This window comes from Typopeltis vanoorti, chromosome 1, assembly GCF_054136105.1.
Source record: "Typopeltis vanoorti isolate ZY-2024b chromosome 1, IOZ_Tvanoo_1.0, whole genome shotgun sequence".
Lineage (NCBI taxonomy): Eukaryota > Metazoa > Arthropoda > Arachnida > Uropygi > Thelyphonidae > Typopeltis > Typopeltis vanoorti.
The window spans coordinates 185574996-185597524 of NC_143549.1; the positions used below are offsets into that span (position 1 = coordinate 185574996).

General features: G+C 35.0%; 1 protein-coding gene across 1 annotated transcript in view; it reads right to left on the reverse strand.

The window, feature by feature from the left end:
* Positions 1-22529, reverse strand: part of Pkn (serine/threonine-protein kinase N) — a 343091-nt gene that overhangs the window by 285511 nt on the left and 35051 nt on the right. The window contains exon 4 of the mRNA XM_090400359.1: positions 11233-11443. Within this exon, the coding sequence (XP_090256485.1) occupies positions 11233-11443 (211 nt within the window). The remainder of the gene's footprint in view (positions 1-11232; positions 11444-22529) is intronic.

The following is a 22529-nucleotide window of genomic DNA, read 5'->3' on the forward strand; positions in this document are numbered from 1 at the left end:
GCACAATAGTCACAGTGATGTCTTATCAAGGCCTTGTAAAGAGACAAAATGACATCCATATCATTACATATGGAATTGAAAATTTGCAATTATCTTATGTTATCTGACTTGGTTTATATTATTGCAATATAAACTAGTCAGATTCGATTAATCTTCCTACTGGCAGAAATGGATCAAGCACACGTACCAACATGACATTTCTGTATCAGAAATCTGAATGTCTCTTAGTAGCTACATATCATTCATTTTGATGGTTCACAAAATGTTTGACACATTCACACCAGGGTGTTCTATAAACTCCCACCTTACTTCTTGCAAGAGGAAGAGAAAACACTGTGCCTCACCATAATTTCGTGTTGCATATCGGTGTATGTGCCATGTATTGACAGGCTCTTTGTTTGTAACCAAATTCGCTTGGGGGGAAAGGGGGGAGGGGTAATGTGTGTTTAGGATATATCAGAAAACAATAATTAAGGAGAATACTATATTTGGTTGGTATATTTGAATAACTAAAAAAAAGGTGTAAATATGTGAATAACATTAATGAGCCATTTGAGAATGGCAAATATAAAGGACAGAAAGAACAGGCATGAATGGAAATAATTTTATTACTAACAAATGAATGATTAACCATTTAAATTTGTGATGTTATATATATGTCCTACAAGTTGCTGGTTGGAGTGAATAACATAAATAATGCTATAAATTCTAGGAATGAATGTTTGCATTTATGATGGGCATAATTAAAAACTTATAAGGAAAGGGAAAGAGTTCTGTTTGCAAAATATAAATAACTAACCAATAATAAACATCACCTGCATACATTGGCAGCTCAGTAAACAACTATAGGGCAGGGTTAATCTAATGAACTAATACTGTTCATCAGGTGATTCATCTAGGTATGGCATGAATATATGTGGGCTGATGAAGCAAAAAATCATATTTCACTTTGTTTTTTGTAAGAATTTTCTTTTATTCACTGATGATCAGTATACACTATTTATTTACATACTAATAAGTATATATTAATTTCCTATCATTGTCATCAGAATATCCACTCTTTAGTGAATCCTATGCTTATTTCATAATTTTTTTCTTTCTTTCTTTCTTTTTTGCCAGCAGCTCTTCTATCTTATAAATAATAGATATCTCGCATATGAGATCAATAGATGTAGACCACTTCTTATAATATGCAGGATTTACTTTTATTTATTCGTCTGTTCTTTCTGAAGAAATTGTTCCTATAATATGAAAAAAAAAAAAAAAAAAACATCCAGACACTATACTGCAGAAGCAGAAAAACAAGTAGTTTTATTGTATCATTAAATACAGTACAGAGATATTTACAGTCGTCTGTACCATATTTAGCAACAACTCGTGCAATTAGAAACAAATGGAAAGACTTCATAATTTATATTTGTATTGAGTTCACTCCCTTTTTCTCTCCCATCCCTATTGGGGCGAGTTGAGCCCCCTCATGGGGGGGGGCTGTAGATCCGTGTGTTCACGAGGCCAGTTTGCCAGCTTGCGGGATGAAAAACCCCAGATAAAGTGTGTGTGTGGGGGGGGAACCCTGACGCCCAAGACGGGCTAACTTGGCTATGGCTGAGGAAGACCCTTAAGCTCCTCACATCGGTGACGGGAATTGAACCTAGGACAGTCGTTTCTCCAGGCATATGGTTGTGAAGCGCAAAGTCACTAGGCTAACTGCGCAAATAGATTTCATAATGAAAAACACGTACCCTTCAACAAACACTATGCTATATATATATATATATGAAAGAAAAACAGTCTTCTTGTAGCACCAAACTCAGTATTTATCTAAATACACTTGTCATAACATCCTGTTTCAAATTTTCAGTTGCAGAAAATACATGGTAACAGTTTTTTTTCATGATGCAGTCACTGAGTGCAGAAAGCACAAATGATTTATGTAAAGCAAATATTTTAAAAAAGACAATTGGCAAACAATTAACGAAAACGAAAAGGAAATAACTAAAGAAGAATTAGAAATCAGCCTGAAAGAAACAAGAAATGGAAAATCACCTGGAGAAGATAAACTAGGTTCAGAACTATATAAATATGCAAGAACTAGATTCAAAGAAAGACTTATTATTTTTAAATAAAATTTATTCAACTGGTATCCCGGCAATAGAATGGAAAAAAAAAAAGCAATTGTGATTCCTATCTTTAAAAAAAGGTAATAGAGATGACCCTAAAAACTATAGAGGTTATCAGTATACTAAATTCCTGTTACAAAATATATAGCAGAATCTTAAATAACAAACTAATGAAATATTCCGAAAACTTTATTTTAGAAGTACAGAATGGATTTAGAAAAGGATGATCATGTATAGACCTGGCCTTTTGCCTAAAATTAATAATAGAGAAAAGAAGAGAATACACTTTAGAAACACATATTGCATTTATTGACTTTGAAAAAGCATTTGACAAAGTTAAAAGAAACATATTATTTAACATATTAAAAGAAAGACAAATACCAAATAATATCCTAAAAGCTATCACAAGTATATATGAAAATAATCAAATACAAATAAGATTAAATCGTGAGCTATCATATACGACAGAGATAAACCAAGGGGTCCGACAGGGATGTCCCCTCTCAGTAACTCTTTTTAATATCTACTTAAATGAAATAATAATAAAATGAAATAAAAATTTACATCAAGGAATTAAACTTTCTTCTACAGTAAACTTAAACACTCTCCTTTTTGCCGACGACCAAATAATAATTACAAATTCTGAAGATAAACTATAGAAAGCTATTTTAGATCTAAATGAGATATTTAAAGATTATGGTATGATAATATCAACAGAAAAATAAAAAACTATGCCCTTTAAAGGACAAGATCCAGCAAGAACTAAAATAGTAATAGATAACAAGATCTTAGAACAGGTGAATTCATTTAATTACCTAGGATGTACGATCACATATGAAAATGAAAAAAATATAAACCTAAAAATTGCAAAATATTTAAAAATAACAGGTGTAATTGACTCTATATTTAAACCAAACTTAGTTCAAAAACAAACCAGACTAAAAGTACACAACACATTAGCCCTACCAGTCTTAATGTATGGAAGCGAAATCTGGACAATAAAACAAAAAGACAAAGATTAACAATAGCAGAAATGAAGTTTATGAGAAAAACTGCAAAGTATACCCTATTTGATCACAAAGGAAACGAAGAAATTATGAAAGAATTAAACCAAGAACCAGTAATAGAAAAAATTAAAAAATATAAACATAAATGGATGGAACACGTTCAAAGAATGAAAATAGAAAGATTACCAAAACAAGCCTTAAAGTACAACCCATTAGGAAAAAGAAAACCAGGACATCCTCTTAAACAATTCAACAATGACTTCTAAGGCAGGAACAGGCCATGCTAGGCCTAAATCCTTGATATGCATGATGATGATGATTAAGACAGGCTAATTTTTCAAATAAATTATACTGAAACAGTTACATGTCGTATAAACTGTGAAAATGCACCCACCTGAAGCAGAAGTGACATACATACATACATACGCTAAAAGGAATTCCTGCAGGTAGTTCCAATGTGTTAAAAACGATTTACCCTTTGAAAGAAAACTTGAAAAAATAGTGACATCTACTTTAAAAATGGAATATCAAAAAAAAAAAAGGGGGGGGGGGTCGCAACCTTATTTTTTAGATCAGTACAATTGAACTAAAGATTGTACTCAGTCCAGTGGCGCACTCAGGATTTAATCTTGGAGGGGGCCGGACACTCAGGATTTAACCTTGGGGGGGAGGATTGAGGGGACGATTTGCGAATACACACTACGCATCGCATACGACCTATGACTGAGCATCTGCAGTGATTGCTAATTCATAAGTAGTATAGAAATAGAAGACACGACACAACATAAATAAAAAAAATGAATTTTAATTAGGAAAAAATTTTTGGAAAATTTTCTAATGTTTTTTCTTTTTCTTTGGGGGATGCCTGGGCCCCTTGGCCCCCCCTCTGGGTGCGCCACTGACTCAGTCTATCCATTTTACTGATATGAAAATTATGTGCTACTTTCAAAAACTTGCTTTGAAAACAATTCAATGTGAAGTTTTCTCCTGAAGATACGACAAACAAATACCATTTCATTTTTTTTTTCTTTTCCATAAATTCCAATCTACGCTTACAGTTTTAGATATACTGCTGTTCTGAACAACAAATATTAACTTACTGCCTCTGTAGCGTAATTGAAAGAATGACAGTATGTTACGCCCTTCAACTGGAAAGGGCCTAAGTTTGATTCTCGTCATCATGACTGGTGAAACATTTATGACTTTTAATCAATTGAAGGTGAGTTAGCCAATCTCATATGGAGGTAGCAGGGTTTTTCTCCCAGAAACTCAGGTTTTTTTATCCTGCATCCAGACAACTAGGGCTATCAGGATATATGCACTTTACAGACAAAAAATACTAGTGGTGGTGGTGGTGGGCAGTAGATGGCACAGGTGTAGATGATGGTAGTAGGGTTCGGTGTAGGAGACAAAGTTGTAGAGTAGGTGCCCTCCCTCGATGAGTCCTTGGATTCCTTGGAAGTGTCACGAAAAAATAATATTAAACTCCAATACGTCCTCTTCAAGTCCGAAATTTTTAAAATATATCAGAAATTTATACACACTAATACTTCATAGGAATCTTATCTTTAGCTTCGAAATGTGTCAGATGCATATAATTTTTTTTTAAGATACTCAATTCAATAATAACATCCTAGACTTAACCATTGTAATATATATGACATGTCTGAAACAGTATACAAAATGATTCAATATTGATGTTCATTAATTAACCATTTCAATTCCCCACCTCTTTGCACATGAACAAGATTATAAATAACTACTTTCAAAGCATCTAATTTAATGCAGTTTTTCCTTTGATAAGGAATGCTTCAGTGTTGCATTTCTAGTCATCATCATCATCAAATTCCTGATATATACCCTCAAGGATTGTACAGGATATGATAGTACTACATGAAAAATTTACATCATTACTAACTTCCTATCTACAATTTTCCTCTAAATCAGTCTGTTACCTGTCAAGATTCCAATATTATCAGGTCTTATATTTCAGTCTTCTAGTTCTTATTTTACCATCTTAAAAATAAGTATCAGATCGACATAATAGGGGTGACTGAAACAAAAAAGACCAAAACTGGTGAGATCTTTCTGAGCAATAAATACAAAATGTTATATTCAGGCAATAACAATCAAGGAAAAGAAGGAGTAGCCATAGTATTCAACACAAAATACGAGGCTAATCTTCTTGAATGGCAGTCAGTCTCAAGTAGAGTAATGTGGGCAAATATGAGAATGGGGAACTGGACAATGAGACTTATTTGTGCCTATGGTCCCACAGAAGGTTCTACTAAGGTAGAAGTGGAGGAATTTTTTGAGGCTTTAGAAAAAGCAACTGACACAATGAAAAAGGAAAAGTTGGTCCTTGTTGGGGATCTAAATAGTAGAGTAGGAAATGATTGTGAGACATACAAAAATATTTTGGGAAAATTTGGAGAAAAGAGCAAAGCTAATAATAATGGCAAATATCTGTTGGATTTCTGCTCAGGACATGGACTGGTTATTACTAACACCATGTTCCAACATAAAAATGTGCACAAATTCACATGGAGAGAAGAGGCTAGGAATAAGAAAAGTCTCATTGACTATGTTATTGTTGATAGTGATGTTTTCTCCCTGGTGCAGGACACCAGAGTGTACAGAGGATTTGAAATTGGAAGTGATCACTATTTAGTCTTGAGCAGGATAAAATTGAATTTCATATTGAAAAGAATAACATGTAAGAAAGTTTTAAAGCGAATAAAAGTTGAGCAGCTCTCAGATGTAAACTGTAGACTAAAATACAGGAATATTATTGAAAAGAAAATGAAAGAGTTTGAGAACAGGAATCAAACCTTGGAGATTCAGTGGCAAACTCTGAAGGAAACATTGATTGATTCTGCCAGAGAGGCATGTGGTGAGGTTGTGTGCAAAGATAAAAAAATCAGAACTCCCTGGTGGACACAGGAAGTTAAAGAGGCAGTGAAGGAAAAGAAGAAAGCATATCAAAAGTTCCTGGCAAATAAGTCAGCTTTTACTCTTACAGAATACAGAGACAAATGTAAGAAAGCTAAACAGTGTGTAAAACTAGCTAAACAAAAGTCATGGGAGGACTTTGGCAAGAATATAGAAAATAAATATCAAGAAGGTGGCAAAATATTCTGGAGGTTGTTGAAGAAGCTTAGGAATGGAGGAAAGAGTGCTGTAAAAGGAATTAGAGATGATAAAGGTGAAATGAAAACAGGAGAAAAAGATATCCTTGAAGTATGGAGTAATTACTTTGAAAAACTGCTAAATGAAACAAGCAGTGATGATAGCACAGTGATAAAAAACACTGACCAGGCATGCAGTCAGGAATACATATCCATACTTGAAGTAGAAAAAGCCATCAAAGGCTTGAAATGTGGAAAGGCAGCAGGAGTAGATGATATTCGACCAGAAATGCTGAAGTATGGTGGTATAAGAGTCTTACAGTGGCTGCACTGCATAGTTCAGAAAGCCTGGACAGAGGGTCGAATTCCCGATGATTGGTGTAGAGCTCTCATAGTACCCATATATAAAAAGGGAAATAAAACTGAATGTGAGAATTACAGAGGTATTTCCCTACTGAGTGTTCCTGGCAAGATCTATGCAAGTATACTTGAGAAACGGTTGAGAAGAATTGTGGAAGAAAAGCTTGGTGAAGAACAAGCTGGATTCAGGCCAAATAGAGGCTGTCAGGATCAGATCTTCACTTTACGACAAATAGTCGAGAAAGCATGGGAATATAACAAAGATCTGTATTTAAGTTTTGTCGATTTGGAAAAGGCATATGACAAGGTGCCAAGAGAGAAGCTATTCAATACGCTGCAGTTATATGGTGTCAATGGGGCATTATATCAAGCAATACTTAGTCTTTATTTGAGTTGTGAGTCAGCAGTTAGAATTGAAGGAAGTACAGGAAGATGGTTTAATGTTAAATCTGGTGTGAGACAAGGATGTACATTATCCCCTCTGTTATTCATTATCTATATGGATCACATTATGAAGGAATGTGGTATTAAACCTGATATCAAAATTGGAGATGTTAATGTCAGCTCTTTGCTTTATGCGGATGATGTTATACTTCTAAATAAATCCGCTACAAGTCTGCAAGATTCTCTGACTAAATTGAATAGCTGTTGTAATAGATATGGTATGAAGGTCAGCAATAAAAAGACAAAGACAATGAAAATAGGCAGAATCATTGAAAATGTCAACTGTGTTGTGGATGGTGAACCTGTGGAACAAGTAAAACATTTCAGCTACTTAGGCACAATTTTTACTGAAGATGGTAAACTAAATATAGAAATAGACAACAGAATCAGCAAAGCTGGTATCGTGGGAAGTCAATTGAATAAATTCATATGGAATAAGAAAGAAATTAGTCGGAACACTAAATTAGCTGTATACAAGACTGTGTTCAAACCAATTTTAACTTATGGATCTGAGAGCTGGGTCAGAAGTAAAACACTTGACCAAAGACTAGAGACCGCAGATATGAGAGTCCTGAGAAAGATTAGAGGCGTGAACAGATGGCATCAATGGCAATATCATATTAAAAATGAGGATATTAGGAAAGAACTTGAGATTGTCAGCATCCAGGAATGCGTTAGCAGAGCTAATCTCAGATGGTATGGTCACTTAAATAGAATGGGAGAGGAAAGATTAGCAAAACAAGTGTTCTCTGCCAGGTTGGCAGGAAAACGACCCAGAGGAAGACCAAGGTATAGGTGGATTGATACGGTACAAAGTGCCTTAGACGATAGAAATATAAGATCTGATAATGTTGGAGTCTTGACAAGTAACAGACTGATTTGGAGGAAAATTGTAGATAGGAAGTTAGTAATGATGTAATTTTTTCATGTAGTACTGTCATATCCTGTACACCCCTTGAGGGTACATGGCAGGAATTTGATGATGATGATGATGATGATGAAAAAATAAAATCATTATCATCATGTGTAGGTGTCAAGGATTTAGGCCAAACATGGCCTCTTCCGGCCTTAGAATTCATCGTTGAATTGTTTAAGAGGACGTCCTGGTTTTCTTTTTTCCTAATGGCTTGTACTTTAAGGCTTGTTTTGGTAATCTTTCTGTTTTCATTCTTTGAATGTGTTCCATCCATTTATGTTTATATTTTTTAATTTTTTCTATTACTGGTTCTTAGTTTAATTCTTTCATAATTTCTTCATTTCTTTTGTGATCAAATAGAGTATACTTTGCAGTTTTTCTCATAAACTTCATTTCTGCTATTGTTAATCTTTGTTTGTCTTTTTGTTTTATTGTCCAGATTTCGCTTCCATATATTAAGACTGGTAGGGCTAATGTATTGTATACTTTTAGTCTGGTTTGTTTTTGAACTAAGTTTGGTTTAAATATAGAGTTAATTACACCTGTTATTTTTAAATATTTTGCAATTTTTAGGTTTATATCTTTTTCATTTTCATATGTGATCGTACATCCTAGGTAATTAAATGAATTCACCTGTTCTAAGATCTTGTTATCTATTACTATTTTAGTTCTTGCTGGATCTTGTCCTTTAAAGTGCATAGTTTTTTATTTTTCTGTTGATATTATCATACCATAATCTTCGGATATCTCATTTAAATCTAAAATAGCTTTCTGTAGTTTATCTTCAGAATTTGTAATTATTATTTCGTCATCGGCAAAAAGAAGTGTTTAAGTTCACTGTAGGAGAAAGTTTAATTCCTTGATGTAAATTTTTATTCCATTTTATTATTATTTCATTTAAGTAGATATTAAAAAGAGTTACTGAGAGGGGACATCCCTGTCGGACCCCTTGGTTTATCTCTGTCGTATATGATAGCTCACGATTTAATCTTATTTGTATTTGATTATTTTCATATATACTTGTGATAGCTTTTAGGATATTATTTATTATTTGTCTTTCTTTCAAAAAAAAAAAAAAAAAAAAAAATCAGCTAATGCCTTTTTTTGTTCCCGTATAAGGAGTAAGCGAGGCCGTTTTTAAGCCCTATCTAACTTTTGGAGACTGAATGGGCAGTTCAATCTCCACTAGTAGCCAATCAGAGATAGCTGGCCGAAGGCTATCACTAATTAACTGGCACGCAGTGAAGAAGGCAGCTAGTAAGTGCTGCCATCTTTTAATATGTTAAATAATATGTTTCTTTTAACTTTGTCAAATGCTTTTTCAAAGTCAATAAATGCAACATGCGTTTCTAAATTGTATTCTCTTCTTTTCTCTATTATTAATTTTAGGCAAAAGGCCGGGTCTATACATGATCGTCTTTTTCTAAATCCATTCTGTATTTCTATAATAAAGTTTTCGGAATATTTCATTAGTTTGTTATTTAAGATTCTGCTATATATTTTGTAACAGGAATTTAGTATACTGATAACCTCTATAGTTTTTAGGGTCATCTTTATTACCTTTTTTAAAGATAGGAATCACAACTGCTTTTTTCCATTCTATTGGGGGGATACCAGTTGAATAAATTTTATTTAAATATAATAAGAGTCTTTCTTTGAATCTTGTTCCTGCGTATTTATATAGTTCTGAACCTAGTTTATCTTCTCCAGGTGATTTTCCATTTCTTGTTTCTTTCAGGCTGATTTCTAATTCTTCTTTAGTTATTTCCTTTTCATTTTCACTTTCAAAAAATAAAATAAAATAATGTCTCTGTTTAAACAGGTATATTAAAACTGGGCTATCTATTTATTCCGGCAACCAAGTTCTTTTCCTGACATGCAGTTGTTTTTAGACTAGAGAACATTCTGATCATTTCATAAATGGATATGGCTGTTATAATTTTGATATCAAGATCTGTTTTACATTTATGTAATATAAAAAGAAGCCTGAAACCCCCCCCCCCACTCTAGGTGCATTTCAAGATTTTGTGATGTCATAAAAATTACTGTTTTAAGTTGTGTTTTTTAGATGAAAAGTTTTAGATACAAAGAAAATAAAGTGAAATTATTTTCAATACTCTTTATGGTTTGTTTCAGATCAGATAAACTTGATTGCCAGGCAATTTAGAGTGACATGGACACATTTCAGAATGAGGAAATGGACAATGAAACTTATTGGTGACTGATCTCACTTCTTTAGATTCTACTAAAGCAGTAATAGAATCTGAATCATAAGAGAAGGCAGCTGACAACAAAAGATGAAATGCTGGTCCTTGCTGAAGACAAATTGGATATTTTTCTTATTAATGTCATTACTTTTTTTTTTGTATTAATAATTTTTAAAAACAGTCCAAGAACCCTACTCTAGTGACCAAATGTTCACTTCTAAGCCAGTTCAGGGCTCTAATAAGCAGGTTGATTTCACCATGAAATTCATCTTTCACCCAAAGACAATCAAACATCCATGCCCACAGCAGAATTCAAACCTGCAGCATGTTGGATGGTGAGCAGATATGCTAAACACTCAATCAAGTAGGTTTGCAAATATATACACAAACGTTTTGGGAAAAGTTGGAGAAAAGGCCAAAGCAATATAAAAAATAATAATAAGTACCTTTTAGATTTCTGTTAAGGACATGGCATAATCATCATTACTGCTATGTTCCAATGTAAAGATGTGCATAAATTCACAAAAGAGAAGACAAGAAATGAGAAAAGCTTTACTATATTATCATGGATAATATAGTAAAACTTTTCTGATATCTTCCTGCTGGATTAGAATACAAGTGGCTAGGACATGTACTTTTTTGTATAGAAAATGACACCATTCCTAAGATGATGATAAATCATAAAATTCCTAGTAAAAGCCCAAGAGGAAAGAAAATCAGGATCAAGATAGACAGATACCATTAAGTCCAGATAGCAAACATCACACTGCAATATCCAAACTGGAGCAGTAAAGTCTTGGAGACTTGATTTGGGCTGTAGAGCCATAGGAAGAAAAAGAATTAGGTATGTGAATTGAGTTATTACACACTGATGCTGTGAGTGCATCTTCAGTAAATGTGTTCAAGGAGAGAGAGAGAGATGACACCTTTGTAGGCAGTGAGCGTCAGAAGGGCCACTGCATGGCTCCTGCAGGAGCCCAGATAATGATGATGATGATAATAATAATAATAATAATAATAATAATAATAATAATAATAATAAGCACTTACCAACACCATCACCAGCAATGCCACTATTACCAGTACCATTTCCATCAATACCTCCTTCTTTAATTTGCTTAACTTTCATAATCATCATTCGAATATACTCAGTTTTAGCTTTGGAATCTGCTAGCATCTGTTGTGCTTCAGCCAAAAGTTTGCGATCTTTAGAGAATCCACTGCTGTACATCTGAATCATGTTTTCTGCACCTTGTTTCACCTGCAAGGAGGTTAAGACATTACTAAATTAACCTAAAACATTGCTTACAAAATTAATCAAGATAAATAAATCAGTTCTCAAAAATACAACTCACCAATAAGCAGAAGTTGATCATAAAACTAGGAAGCTGTGATGCATCATGTATAATTAGGATCATAAATTAAGCAACAATCATCATCATCATCATCAAATTCCTGCCATGTACCCTCAAGGGGTGTACAGGATATGACAGTACTACATGAAAAATTACATCATTACTAACTTCCTATCTACAATTTTCCTCCAAATCAGTCTGTTACTTGTCAAAACTTCAACATTATCAGATCTTATATTTCTATCGTCTAAGGCACTTTGTACCGTATCAATCCACCTATATCTTGGTCTTCCTCTGGGTCGTTTTCCTGCCAACCTGGCAGAGAACACTTGTTTTGCTATTCTTTCCTCTCCCATTCTATTTAAGTGACCATACCATCTGAGATTAGCTCTGCTAACGCATTCCTCGATGCTGACAATGTCAAGTTCTTTCCTAATATCCTCATTTTTAATATGATATTGCCATTGATGCCATCTGTTCACGACTCTAATCTTTCTCAGGACTATCATATCTGCGGTCTCTAGTCTTTGGTCAAGTGTTTTACTTCTGACCCAGCTCTCAGATCCATAAGTTAAAATTGGTTTGAACACTGTCTTGTATACAGCTAATTTAGTGTTCCGACTAATTTCTTTCTTATTCCATATGAATTTATTCAATTGACTTCCCGCCATACCAGCTTTGCTGATTCTGTTGTCTATTTCTATATTTAGTTTACCATCTTCAGTAAAAATTGTGCCTAAGTAGCTGAAATGTTTTACTTGTTCCACAGGTTCTCCATTCACAACGCAGTTGACATTTTCAATGATTCTGCCTATTTTCATTGTCTTTGTCTTTTTATTGCTGACCTTCATACCATATCTATTACAACAGCTATTCAATTTAGTCAGAGAATCTTGCAGACTTGTAGCGGATTTATTTAGAAGTATAACATCATCTGCATAAAGCAAAGAGCTGACATTAACATCTCCAATTTTGATATCAGGTTTAATACCACATTCCTTCATAATGTGATCCATATAGATAATGAATAACAGAGGGGATAATGTACATCCTTGTCTCACACCAGATTTAACATTAAACCATCTTCCTGTACTTCCTTCAATTCTAACTGCTGACTCAAAACTCAAATAAAGACTAAGTATTGCTTGATATAATGCCCCATTGACACCATATAACTGCAGCGTATTGAATAGCTTCTCTCTTGGCACCTTGTCATATGCCTTTTCCAAATCGACAAAACTTAAATACAGATCTTTGTTATATTCCCATGCTTTCTCGACTATTTGCCGTAAAGTGAAGATCTGATCCTGACAACCCCTATTTGGCCTGAATCCAGCTTATTCTTCACCAAGCTTTTCTTCCACAATTCTCCTCAACCGTTTCTCAAGTATACTTGCATAGATCTTGCCAGGAACACTCAGTAGGGAAATACCTCTGTAATTCTCACATTCAGTTTTATTTCCCTTTTTATATATGGGTATTATGAGAAGTCTACTCCAATCATCGGGAATTCGTCCCTCTGTCCAGGCTTTCTGAACTATGCAGTGCAGCCACTGTAAGACTCTTATACCACCATACTTCAGCATTTCTGGTCGAATATCATCTACTCCTGCTGCCTTTTTCTACTTCAAGTATGGATATGTATTCCTGACTGCATGCCTGGTCAGTGTTTTTTATCACTGTGCTGTCATCACTGTTTGTTTCATTTAGCAGTTTTTTCAAAGTAATTACTCCATATTTCAAGGATATCTTTTTCTCCTGTTTTCATTTCACCTTTATCATCTCTAATTCCTTTTACAGCACTCTTTCCTCCATTCCTAAGCTTCTTCAACAACCTCCAGAATATTTTGCCACCTTCTTGATATTTATTTTCTATATTCTTGCCAAAGTCCTCCCATGACTTTTGTTTAGCTAGTTTTACACACTGTTTAGCTTTCTTACATTTGTCTCTGTATTCTGTAAGAGTAAAAGCTGACTTATTTGCCAGGAACTTTTGATATGCTTTCTTCTTTTCCTTCACTGCCTCTTTAACTTCCTGTGTCCACCAGGGAGTTCTGATTTTTTTATCCTTGCACACAACCTCACCACATGCCTCTCTGGCAGAATCAATCAATGTTTCCTTCAGAGTTTGCCACTGAATCTCCAAGGTTTGATTCCTGTTTTCAAACTCTTTCATTTTCTTTTCAATAATATTTCTGTATTTTAGTCTACAGTTCACATCTGAGAGCTGCTCAACTTTTATTCGCTTTAAAACTTTCTTACATGTTATTCTTTTCAATATGAAATTCAATTTTATCCTGCTCAAGACTAAATAGTGATCACTTCCAATTTCAAATCCTCTGTACACTCTGGTGTCCTGCACCAGGGAGAAAACATCACTATCAACAATAACATAGTCAATGAGACTTTTCTTATTCCTAGCCTCTTCCCTCCATGTGAATTTGTGCACATTTTTATGTTGGAACATGGTGTTAGTAATAACCAGTCCATGTCCTGAGCAGAAATCCAACAGATATTTGCCATTATTATTAGCTTTGCTCTTTTCTCCAAATTTTCCCAAAATATTTTTGTATGTCTCACAATCATTTCCTACTCTGCTATTTAGATCCCCAACAAGGACCAACTTTTCCTTTTTCATTGTGTCAGTTGCTTTTTCTAAAGCCTCAAAAAATTCCTCCACTTCTACCTTAGTAGAACCTTCTATGGGACCATAGGCACAAATAAGTCTCATTGTCCAGTTCCCCATTCTCATATTTGCCCACATTACTCTACTTGAGACTGACTGCCATTCAAGAAGATTAGCCTCGTATTTTGTGTTGAATACTATGGCTACTCCTTCTTTTCCTTGATTGTCATTGCCTGAATATAACATTTTGTATTTATTGCTCAGAAAGATCTCACCAGTTTTGGTCTTTTTTGTTTCAGTCACCCCTATTTATGCCGATCTGGTACTTATCTAATTCCTCAGCTAGCTCCATTTCTTTGCCATTCAGGCTTCTTACGTTGATAGTACCGATCTTTAACTCTGGTGATGTTGAGTTGTAGTTTGTTTTCAGATCTGTTCCAGTAGCTGACTTTTCGCTGTTCGCCCTGGTTCCCTGGCGAAAACAACGGGAGCCTTGTTTAACCGGGCGACGCCCCAGCCGGCCTGAAATTTTGTCATGTTGTACCATCATTTTTTATTTTGGTTTAACCAATAAGAATACAATTTGGTCGGCTAAATCCCAAATTGCCAACCCATCCTCGTTCGTTCAGTATCAAAGTAGATACCCAACAGCCTGCACCACGAGAAGGTGAGGATTGGACATTAGGTCAGAAGCCCTGGTCGGTTCTCCGCATTCCTTTAAAGGCTATGTGGAGGTCTCCTCTCAGTTATACAGCTTTGACCCTTAAGCACCCCATTAAAGCACCCCTTAACCACCCAATTAAGCAATAATTGAACTGTAAATCTCTCAAAATATTATCATTTTGTTAAGAGCATATTTTTTGATAACTACCGTTAAGAGAATTAATGAACACACTTCAACCACCGGGGTAACATTTAAGTCAAGCTTATTCTTTTATCAGATGCCTGACTGGATTCATATACCATTATTTAAATTGTTTATACCATCAAAGTTGTCATGGCAAAAGAATTTTAAATGAAGATTGTCAAATAGAGCTGTATAAATATTATGGATAAATTTCCGATGACTTCAGTATTCTGAAATATTCATATTTAAAAGTCAAACTTCCTTAGTTTTCTCTTATATATACTCTATTATAACAGTAATGATGTTTACTATCTGGAAAGCCTTCATCACCATTTGTCATCAAGATAACACTTCTATTCTTCAACTGAAAATATTTCGGTTCAAAAATCACCTTATTAAGCATTAAGTAATAGCTTTGGTTCATTAGCAAAAAAAACTTCACATAATGATGAAATGCTACTGCTTTTTTTTTTTTTTTTGCATTCCTGTATTGTTGTTGAGATATACAAACTATATATATAAATAATAAACATTTTTTGTTTCAGTGTAAGATGCAAAGCCATGTTTATATTATTTATATACTTACAATGCCTAAATGACATATAATAGCTTCATTTACAGTAAGTTTATTAGATTTCGGTCCTCACATAGGGCCCATCCTTGAAAGCGCACACATGCAATGTATACACACCCACAATACAAAGTGTATTCACAAAATCTGTTTTTGGTTTTAAGATGTATCTTATCTTCAAAAATATGACATTATATTCAAACAAGTAAAATAATAAAAAGAACAGAAAACTCTCAAAGCTAGTCTTCCTTTGGCTTTACGAGTTTAATCTTTAAATTTTTGCAAATATAAGCACAATCTTCCAGTAATGTGACAATCAGGAAGTGTTTTACCTACAAACAATCAGAATGATAACCTAAAACATTAAATAAAAATATCTCCTAAATGAAATAAATTTATTGCAGCCTGCAAAAACAGTCTGCTAACAATTACATGAAATATCAAGGTCACCTGTGCAGAGAAAGAGGGAGTTTAAAAGATTTACACATGCTGTAAAATTTCTATTCCTTTTATTACTTTGCTTGTTTGAATATAATGTCATATTTTTGAAGATAACATACATCTTCTTAAAACCCAAAATAGATTTAGTACACTTTGTATAGTTGGTGTATACATTGCATATGTGCGCTTTAAAGGATGGATCCTATATGAGGACTGAAATCTGATGTTAAGTAAAATTACTGTAAATGAAGCTATCATATGTACAAAAAGATTTACACTGTGATGTAGAGTTCGCTAAAAATGCAGGATCAGCTGGATGGAGCTCTCTCTCCTAAATATGATGATATTCAGCCTGTTTTCTACTCACTACAGGGTGAAGGCCTCTCCCAATTGCAGGAGGGTTGGGTCAACTACCCCAATGGTAACCCAGTCCATCTTGGGGGAGTGTTTATTCATTTGTATGAATGAATGTATAAAGATGAAAGACAATCACAAAACATTCATGCCTAAGTGGAACTTGAACCCACAGCCTCATGGGTGGAAAGTGGATATGCTAACCACTTGGTCAGCCAGGCTTCTGTGTGTGTGTGTTTATTTATACACACAATGTTGTTAACAGCAGTTCATAGATGTCAAGTTTAGGGATCTGAAAGCCCACATGAAACCAGTGAACATATATCTGTACATCTACAAATTTTTTTTCAAAAGGTTTGGTGTGGCCTGCTTTAAAAAAAAAAAAAAAAAAAAAAAAAATCATAGGTCTTTTCTTTACTATGAAGTCCATGATCACAATAAAAACTTATTTGGATATACTACCGAACTACATTTACCTAGTTGGAACAAGAAGAAAATGTTTTGATGAAAACATCTCAAAAGCAATACACTAAATAAGAAGATTCCAGCCTGCTGGTTCCAATCCCTTCTCTTCCTAGATTACCAAATCAGACATTGGTCTCAGGTTACATCAAAGGGTATAGTATATAACACAAAATGTCAGGATAATACCATAGGAATGCTGAAGCAATAGATCCTCCCTTAAATCCTTTTAAGGGCATGCCAATGCACTAAGCAGCCAAACAGGATATAGCAGAAAATTAGTTCTGCAGCCAATCATTAGGGATAAATTAAGAAACTTCCAGAATAGCTAGCAAAAAAATCCTGCTGCCACTTACTCTGTTAGATTGTGCCTGGAGGAAAATCCTATTACAGTAGGATACAGGGACACTGCTGAGACCATGCATAAATAGAATGGGTACTCCACAGGTGGCCAATATGGTCGTTCCTTCATTCCCCACATTTATTGTAATCACTTCTGCCATCATCAACCATGAATCACACCTTAAATAAATACATATTAAAAACACTGCAAACCAGAAAACAATTTCCAAAGCAAAAACAACCATCATCTGCTCATATTATGCTACTAGCCTTTTCATCATAAAAGTGGCACATTAGAATTCATTATACCCTATCAGGGAATGACTGACTCAGATGCACTATTTTGTATTATATAAGATAATACAAGAAATTTACTCTGAAGCCTATTTTTCTGCAATCCTGCTATCAAAACAGTTCAGTAATTATTATTATTATTAAGATAGACCACCAGGGAGTCGGAGACAAATCGAGGGAGGCAACATATTACACACACCAGCTATCATACTTATTCTTGAATTCATTCACACTGCTTGCACTCACACATCCAATGGCAATCCATTCCAATCACACACCACCCTCTAAGATAGTCCAATGACTCATCGAGGGAGGGTATCTACTCTACAACTCCGTCTACAACACTCACTCATTCCACCAACGCCATCTACCACCCACCACCAGCATTTTCATAGACAATCACAAACATCCATGCCCACAGAGGGATTTGAACCTGCAGCCTTTTGGCTGGAGAGTGGATACGCTAATCACTCGGCCAACCTTCTTGGAACTCTAACGTTCACACTCAAAGTGGTTTCCTTTGCTGAAAAAATGTTGGGGTATCTGCTTTCAGTAATATTCAATTCCAAACTACTCATCTATCTGCCAAAATAGTAGATGCTCCCCAAGATTCTACCAATACCTTTTCTTAGTCTGGACCTGTTCTTAATCAGACTATAACCTTGTCCACATTTCCTTTTCTACAGAAACGTTCTACACCAAGCCATTCTCACTGAATTCATGGACACTATAATGATGCTTTTTTTTGTTCCTTAATCCCAGATTAGAAAGAGCATGCAAAACCCACAATACATTATGTGGAGGCAGAAGTCAGAGAAACAGATTCAGTGAGTTTGTAGTTGGACTGTCAATCAAATGTAGAACAGCCATCAGTCATGTTTTAAAGAAGCTTAGTGGAAAGCAGAGGCATGATGAACTCCAGCAACTTTGCACTCAACCTACCATATTTTTCGGACAATAAGACGCACCCCAAATTTACGAGACAATTTTTAGAAAAAATATATTATCTAAAAATATTCAAACCTTAAATTTCATTTATTATTACCATAACTTGTACCAGCAGCATTCTCAGTTCATCTTCACTCGTCTCGTTACTGTCACTTTTCGTATTATTGTCCGAACTATTGTTATCACTCTCACCAAAAACTAAGTCATCTTCAGTACCATCCATCGTATTACTTATGCCGCATGTTTTAAAAGACTTAATAATCGTCTCGCCTGTTCAAAACTGCATACGCTCCCCACTAACTACTATTGACACTGGTAATTTCGTATGTAAAATAAGGATTCCACATATGCAGCGAAACATGTTTGGCATGTCACGAAAATGTGGGAATCCAAGACTTACCTGGTATCACATTCGGACCATAAAACACACCCCAATTCAAGTCGATTTCTCTAAGTAAAAAGGTGCATCTTATGGTCCGAAAAATACGGTACTTACATAACTGCTTCAGTTACGTAAGTACTATATGAGAGAACCTTCAGTTCTCTCAGCAAGATTACTGAGCAAAACATCCACGAGTTTGCCTTTCTTTTACAATGAAGCAAAAAAAAGTCACCATCATCTTCATAATCACATTCATGACATGTACCCTCAAGAGGTGTACAGGATATGATAGCACTACATGAAAAATTTACATCATTACTAACTTCCTATCTACAATTTTCATCTAAATCAGTCTGTTACTTGTCAAGACTAACACTATCAGATCTTATATTTCTATAGTCTAAGGCACTTTGTACCATATCAATCCACCTATATCTTGGTCTTCCTCTGGATCGTTTTCCTACCAACCTGGCAGAGAACACTTGTTTTGGTAATCTTTCCTCACCCATTCTGTTTAAGTGACCATACCACCTGAGATTAGGCTCTGTTAACGCATTCCTGGATGCTGACAATGCCAAGTTCTTTCCTAATATCCTTGTTTTTAATATGATATTGCCATTGATGCCATCTGTTTGATGCCTCTAATCTTTGTCAGAACTCTCATATCTGCGGTCTCTCTAGTCAAATATTTTACTTCTGACCAGCTCTCAGATCCATAAGTTAAAATTGGTTTCAACACAGTCTTGTATACAGCTAATTTAGTGTTCTAACTAATTTCTCTCTTATTCCATATAAATTTATTCAATTGACTTCCTACCATATGAGCTTTGTTGATTCTGTTGTCTATTTCCATATTTAATTTACCATCTTCACTAAAAATCGTGATTAAGTAGCTGAAATGTTTTACTTGTTCCACAGGTTCTCCATTCACAACACAGTTGACATTTTCAACAATTCTACCTATTTTCATTATCTTTGCCTTTTTAATGCTGAGATTCATACCATATCTATCACAACAGTTATTCAATTTAGTCAGGGAATCTTGCAAACTTGTAGCGGATTTATTTAGAAGTATAACATCGTCCACATAAAGCAAAGAGCTGACATTAACATCTCCAATTTTGATATCATGTTTAATACCACTTTCCTTCATAATGTGATCCATATAGATAATGAATAACAGAGAGAATAATGTACATCCTTGTCTCACACCAGATTTAACATTAAACCATCTTCCTGTACTTCCTTCAATTCTAACTGACTTACAACTCAAATAAAGACTAAGTATTGCTTGATATAATGCCCCACTGACACTATAACTGCAGCGTATTGAATAGCTTCTCTCTTGGCACCTTGTCATATGTCTTTTCCAGATCAACAAAACTTAAATACAGATCTTTGTTATATTCCCATGCTTTCTCAACTATTTGTCGTAAAGTGAAGATCTGATCCTGACAGCCTCTATTTGGCCTGAATCCAGCTTGTTCTTCACCAAGCTTTTCTTCAACAATTCTTCTCAACCGTTTCTCAAGTATACTTGCATAGATCTTGCCAGGAACATTCAAGGGGAAATACCTCTGTAATTCTGACATTCAGTTTTATTTCCCTTTTTATATATGGGTACTATGAGAGCTCTACTCCAATCATAGGGAATTCGTTCCTCTGTCCAGGCTTTCTGAACTATGCAGTGCAGCCACTGTAAGACTTTTATACCACCATACTTCAGCATTTCTGGTCGAATATCATCTACTCCTGCTGCCTTTCCACATTTCAAGCCTTTGATGGGTTTTTCTACTTCATGTATGGATATGTATTCCTGACTGTATGCCTTTTGAGTGTTTTTTTACCACTGTGCTATCACTGCTTGTTTCATTTAGCAATTTTTCGAAGTAATTACTCCATACTTCAAGGTTATCTTTTTCTCCCATTTTCATGTCACCTTTATGATCTCTAACTCCTTTTACAGCACTCTTTCCTCCATTTCTAAGCTTCTTCAACAACCTCCAGAATATCTTACCACCTTCTTGATATTTATTTTCTATGTTCTTGCCAAAGTCCTCCCATGACTTTTGTTTAGCTAGTTTTTACACACTGTTTAGCTTTCTTACATTTGTCTCTGTATTCTCTAAGAGCAAAAGCTGACTTATTTGCCAGGAACTTTTGAAATGCTTTCTTCTTTTCCTTCACTGCCTCTTTAACTTCCTGTGTCCACCTTGGAGTTCTGATTTTTCTATCATTGCAGACTACCTCACCACATGCCTCTCTGGCTGAATCAATCAGAGTTTTCTTCAAGGCTTGTCACTGAATCTCCAAGGTTTGGTTCCTGTTCTCAAACTCTTTCATTTTTTCTTCAATAATCTTTGTGTATTTTAGTCTACAGTTCACATATCAGAGCTGCTCATCTTTTATTCGCTTTAAAACTTTGTTACATGTTATTCTTTTCAATATGAAATTCAATTTTATCCTGCTCAAGACTAAATAGTGATCACTTCCAATTTCAAATCCTCTGTACACTCTGGTGTCCTGCACCAGGGAAAAAACATCACTATCAACAATAACATAGTCAATGAGACTTTTCTTATTCCTTGCCTCTTCTCTCCATGTGAATTTGTGCACATTTTTATGTTGGAACATAGTGTTGGTAATAACCAGTCCATGTTCTGAGCAGAAATCCAACAGGTATTTGCCATTATTATAAGCTTTGTTCCTTTCTCAAATTTTCCCAAAATATTTTTGTATTTCTGACGATCATTTCCTACTCTGCTATTTAGATCCCCAACAAGGACCAACTTTTCCTTTTTCACTGTGTCAGATGCTTTTTCTAAAGCATCAAAAAATTCCTCCACTTCTACTGTGGGACCATAGACACAAATAAGTCTCATTGTCCAATTCCCTATTTTGATATTAGTTACATCACTCTACTCGAGACTGCCTGCCATTCAAGAAGATTAGCCTCATATTTTGTGTTGAATACTATGGCTACTCCTTCTTTTCCTTAATTGTCATTGCCTGAATATAATATTTTGTATTTATTGCTCAGAAAGATCTCACCAGTTTTTGTCTTTTTTGTTTCAAACACCCCTATTATTTCGATCTGGTACTTATCTAATTCCTCGGCTAGCTCCATTTCTTTGTCATTCAGGCTTCTTATGTTGATAGTACCGATCTTTAACTCTGGTGATGAGTTGGGGTGTGCTTTCAGATTTGTTCCAGTAGCTGACTTTTCACTGTTCGCCCTGGTTCCCTGTGAAAACAACGGGGGGGGGGGCCTTGTTTAACTGGGTGACACCTCAGCCGGCATGAAATTTTGTCATGTTGTACCATCATTTTGTATATTGGTTTAAGCCAATAAGAATACAATTTGGTCGGCTAAATCCCAAATTACCAGCCCATCCTCATTCGTTCATATCCAGGTAGATACCCAACAGGGTGCACCACAAGAAGGTGAGGATTGGACATTAGATCAGAAGCCCTGGTCAGTTCTCCTCATTCATTTAAAGGCTATATGGAGATCTCCTCTCAGTTATACAGTTTTGACCCTTAAGCACCCTAAAAAGTCACATACTCTTCAAATGTTACAGACATACTGATTTAAAGGATGCCTGGAAAATGCTTTTTAATTGAATATGTAGTCCCAATAAAGATGTGTGAAGGTTCCAGCTTAATAACATGGAAGTGCTTCTTGTGAAATGAATTAAATCCACTTGCCCTAGTGCATGGAATCA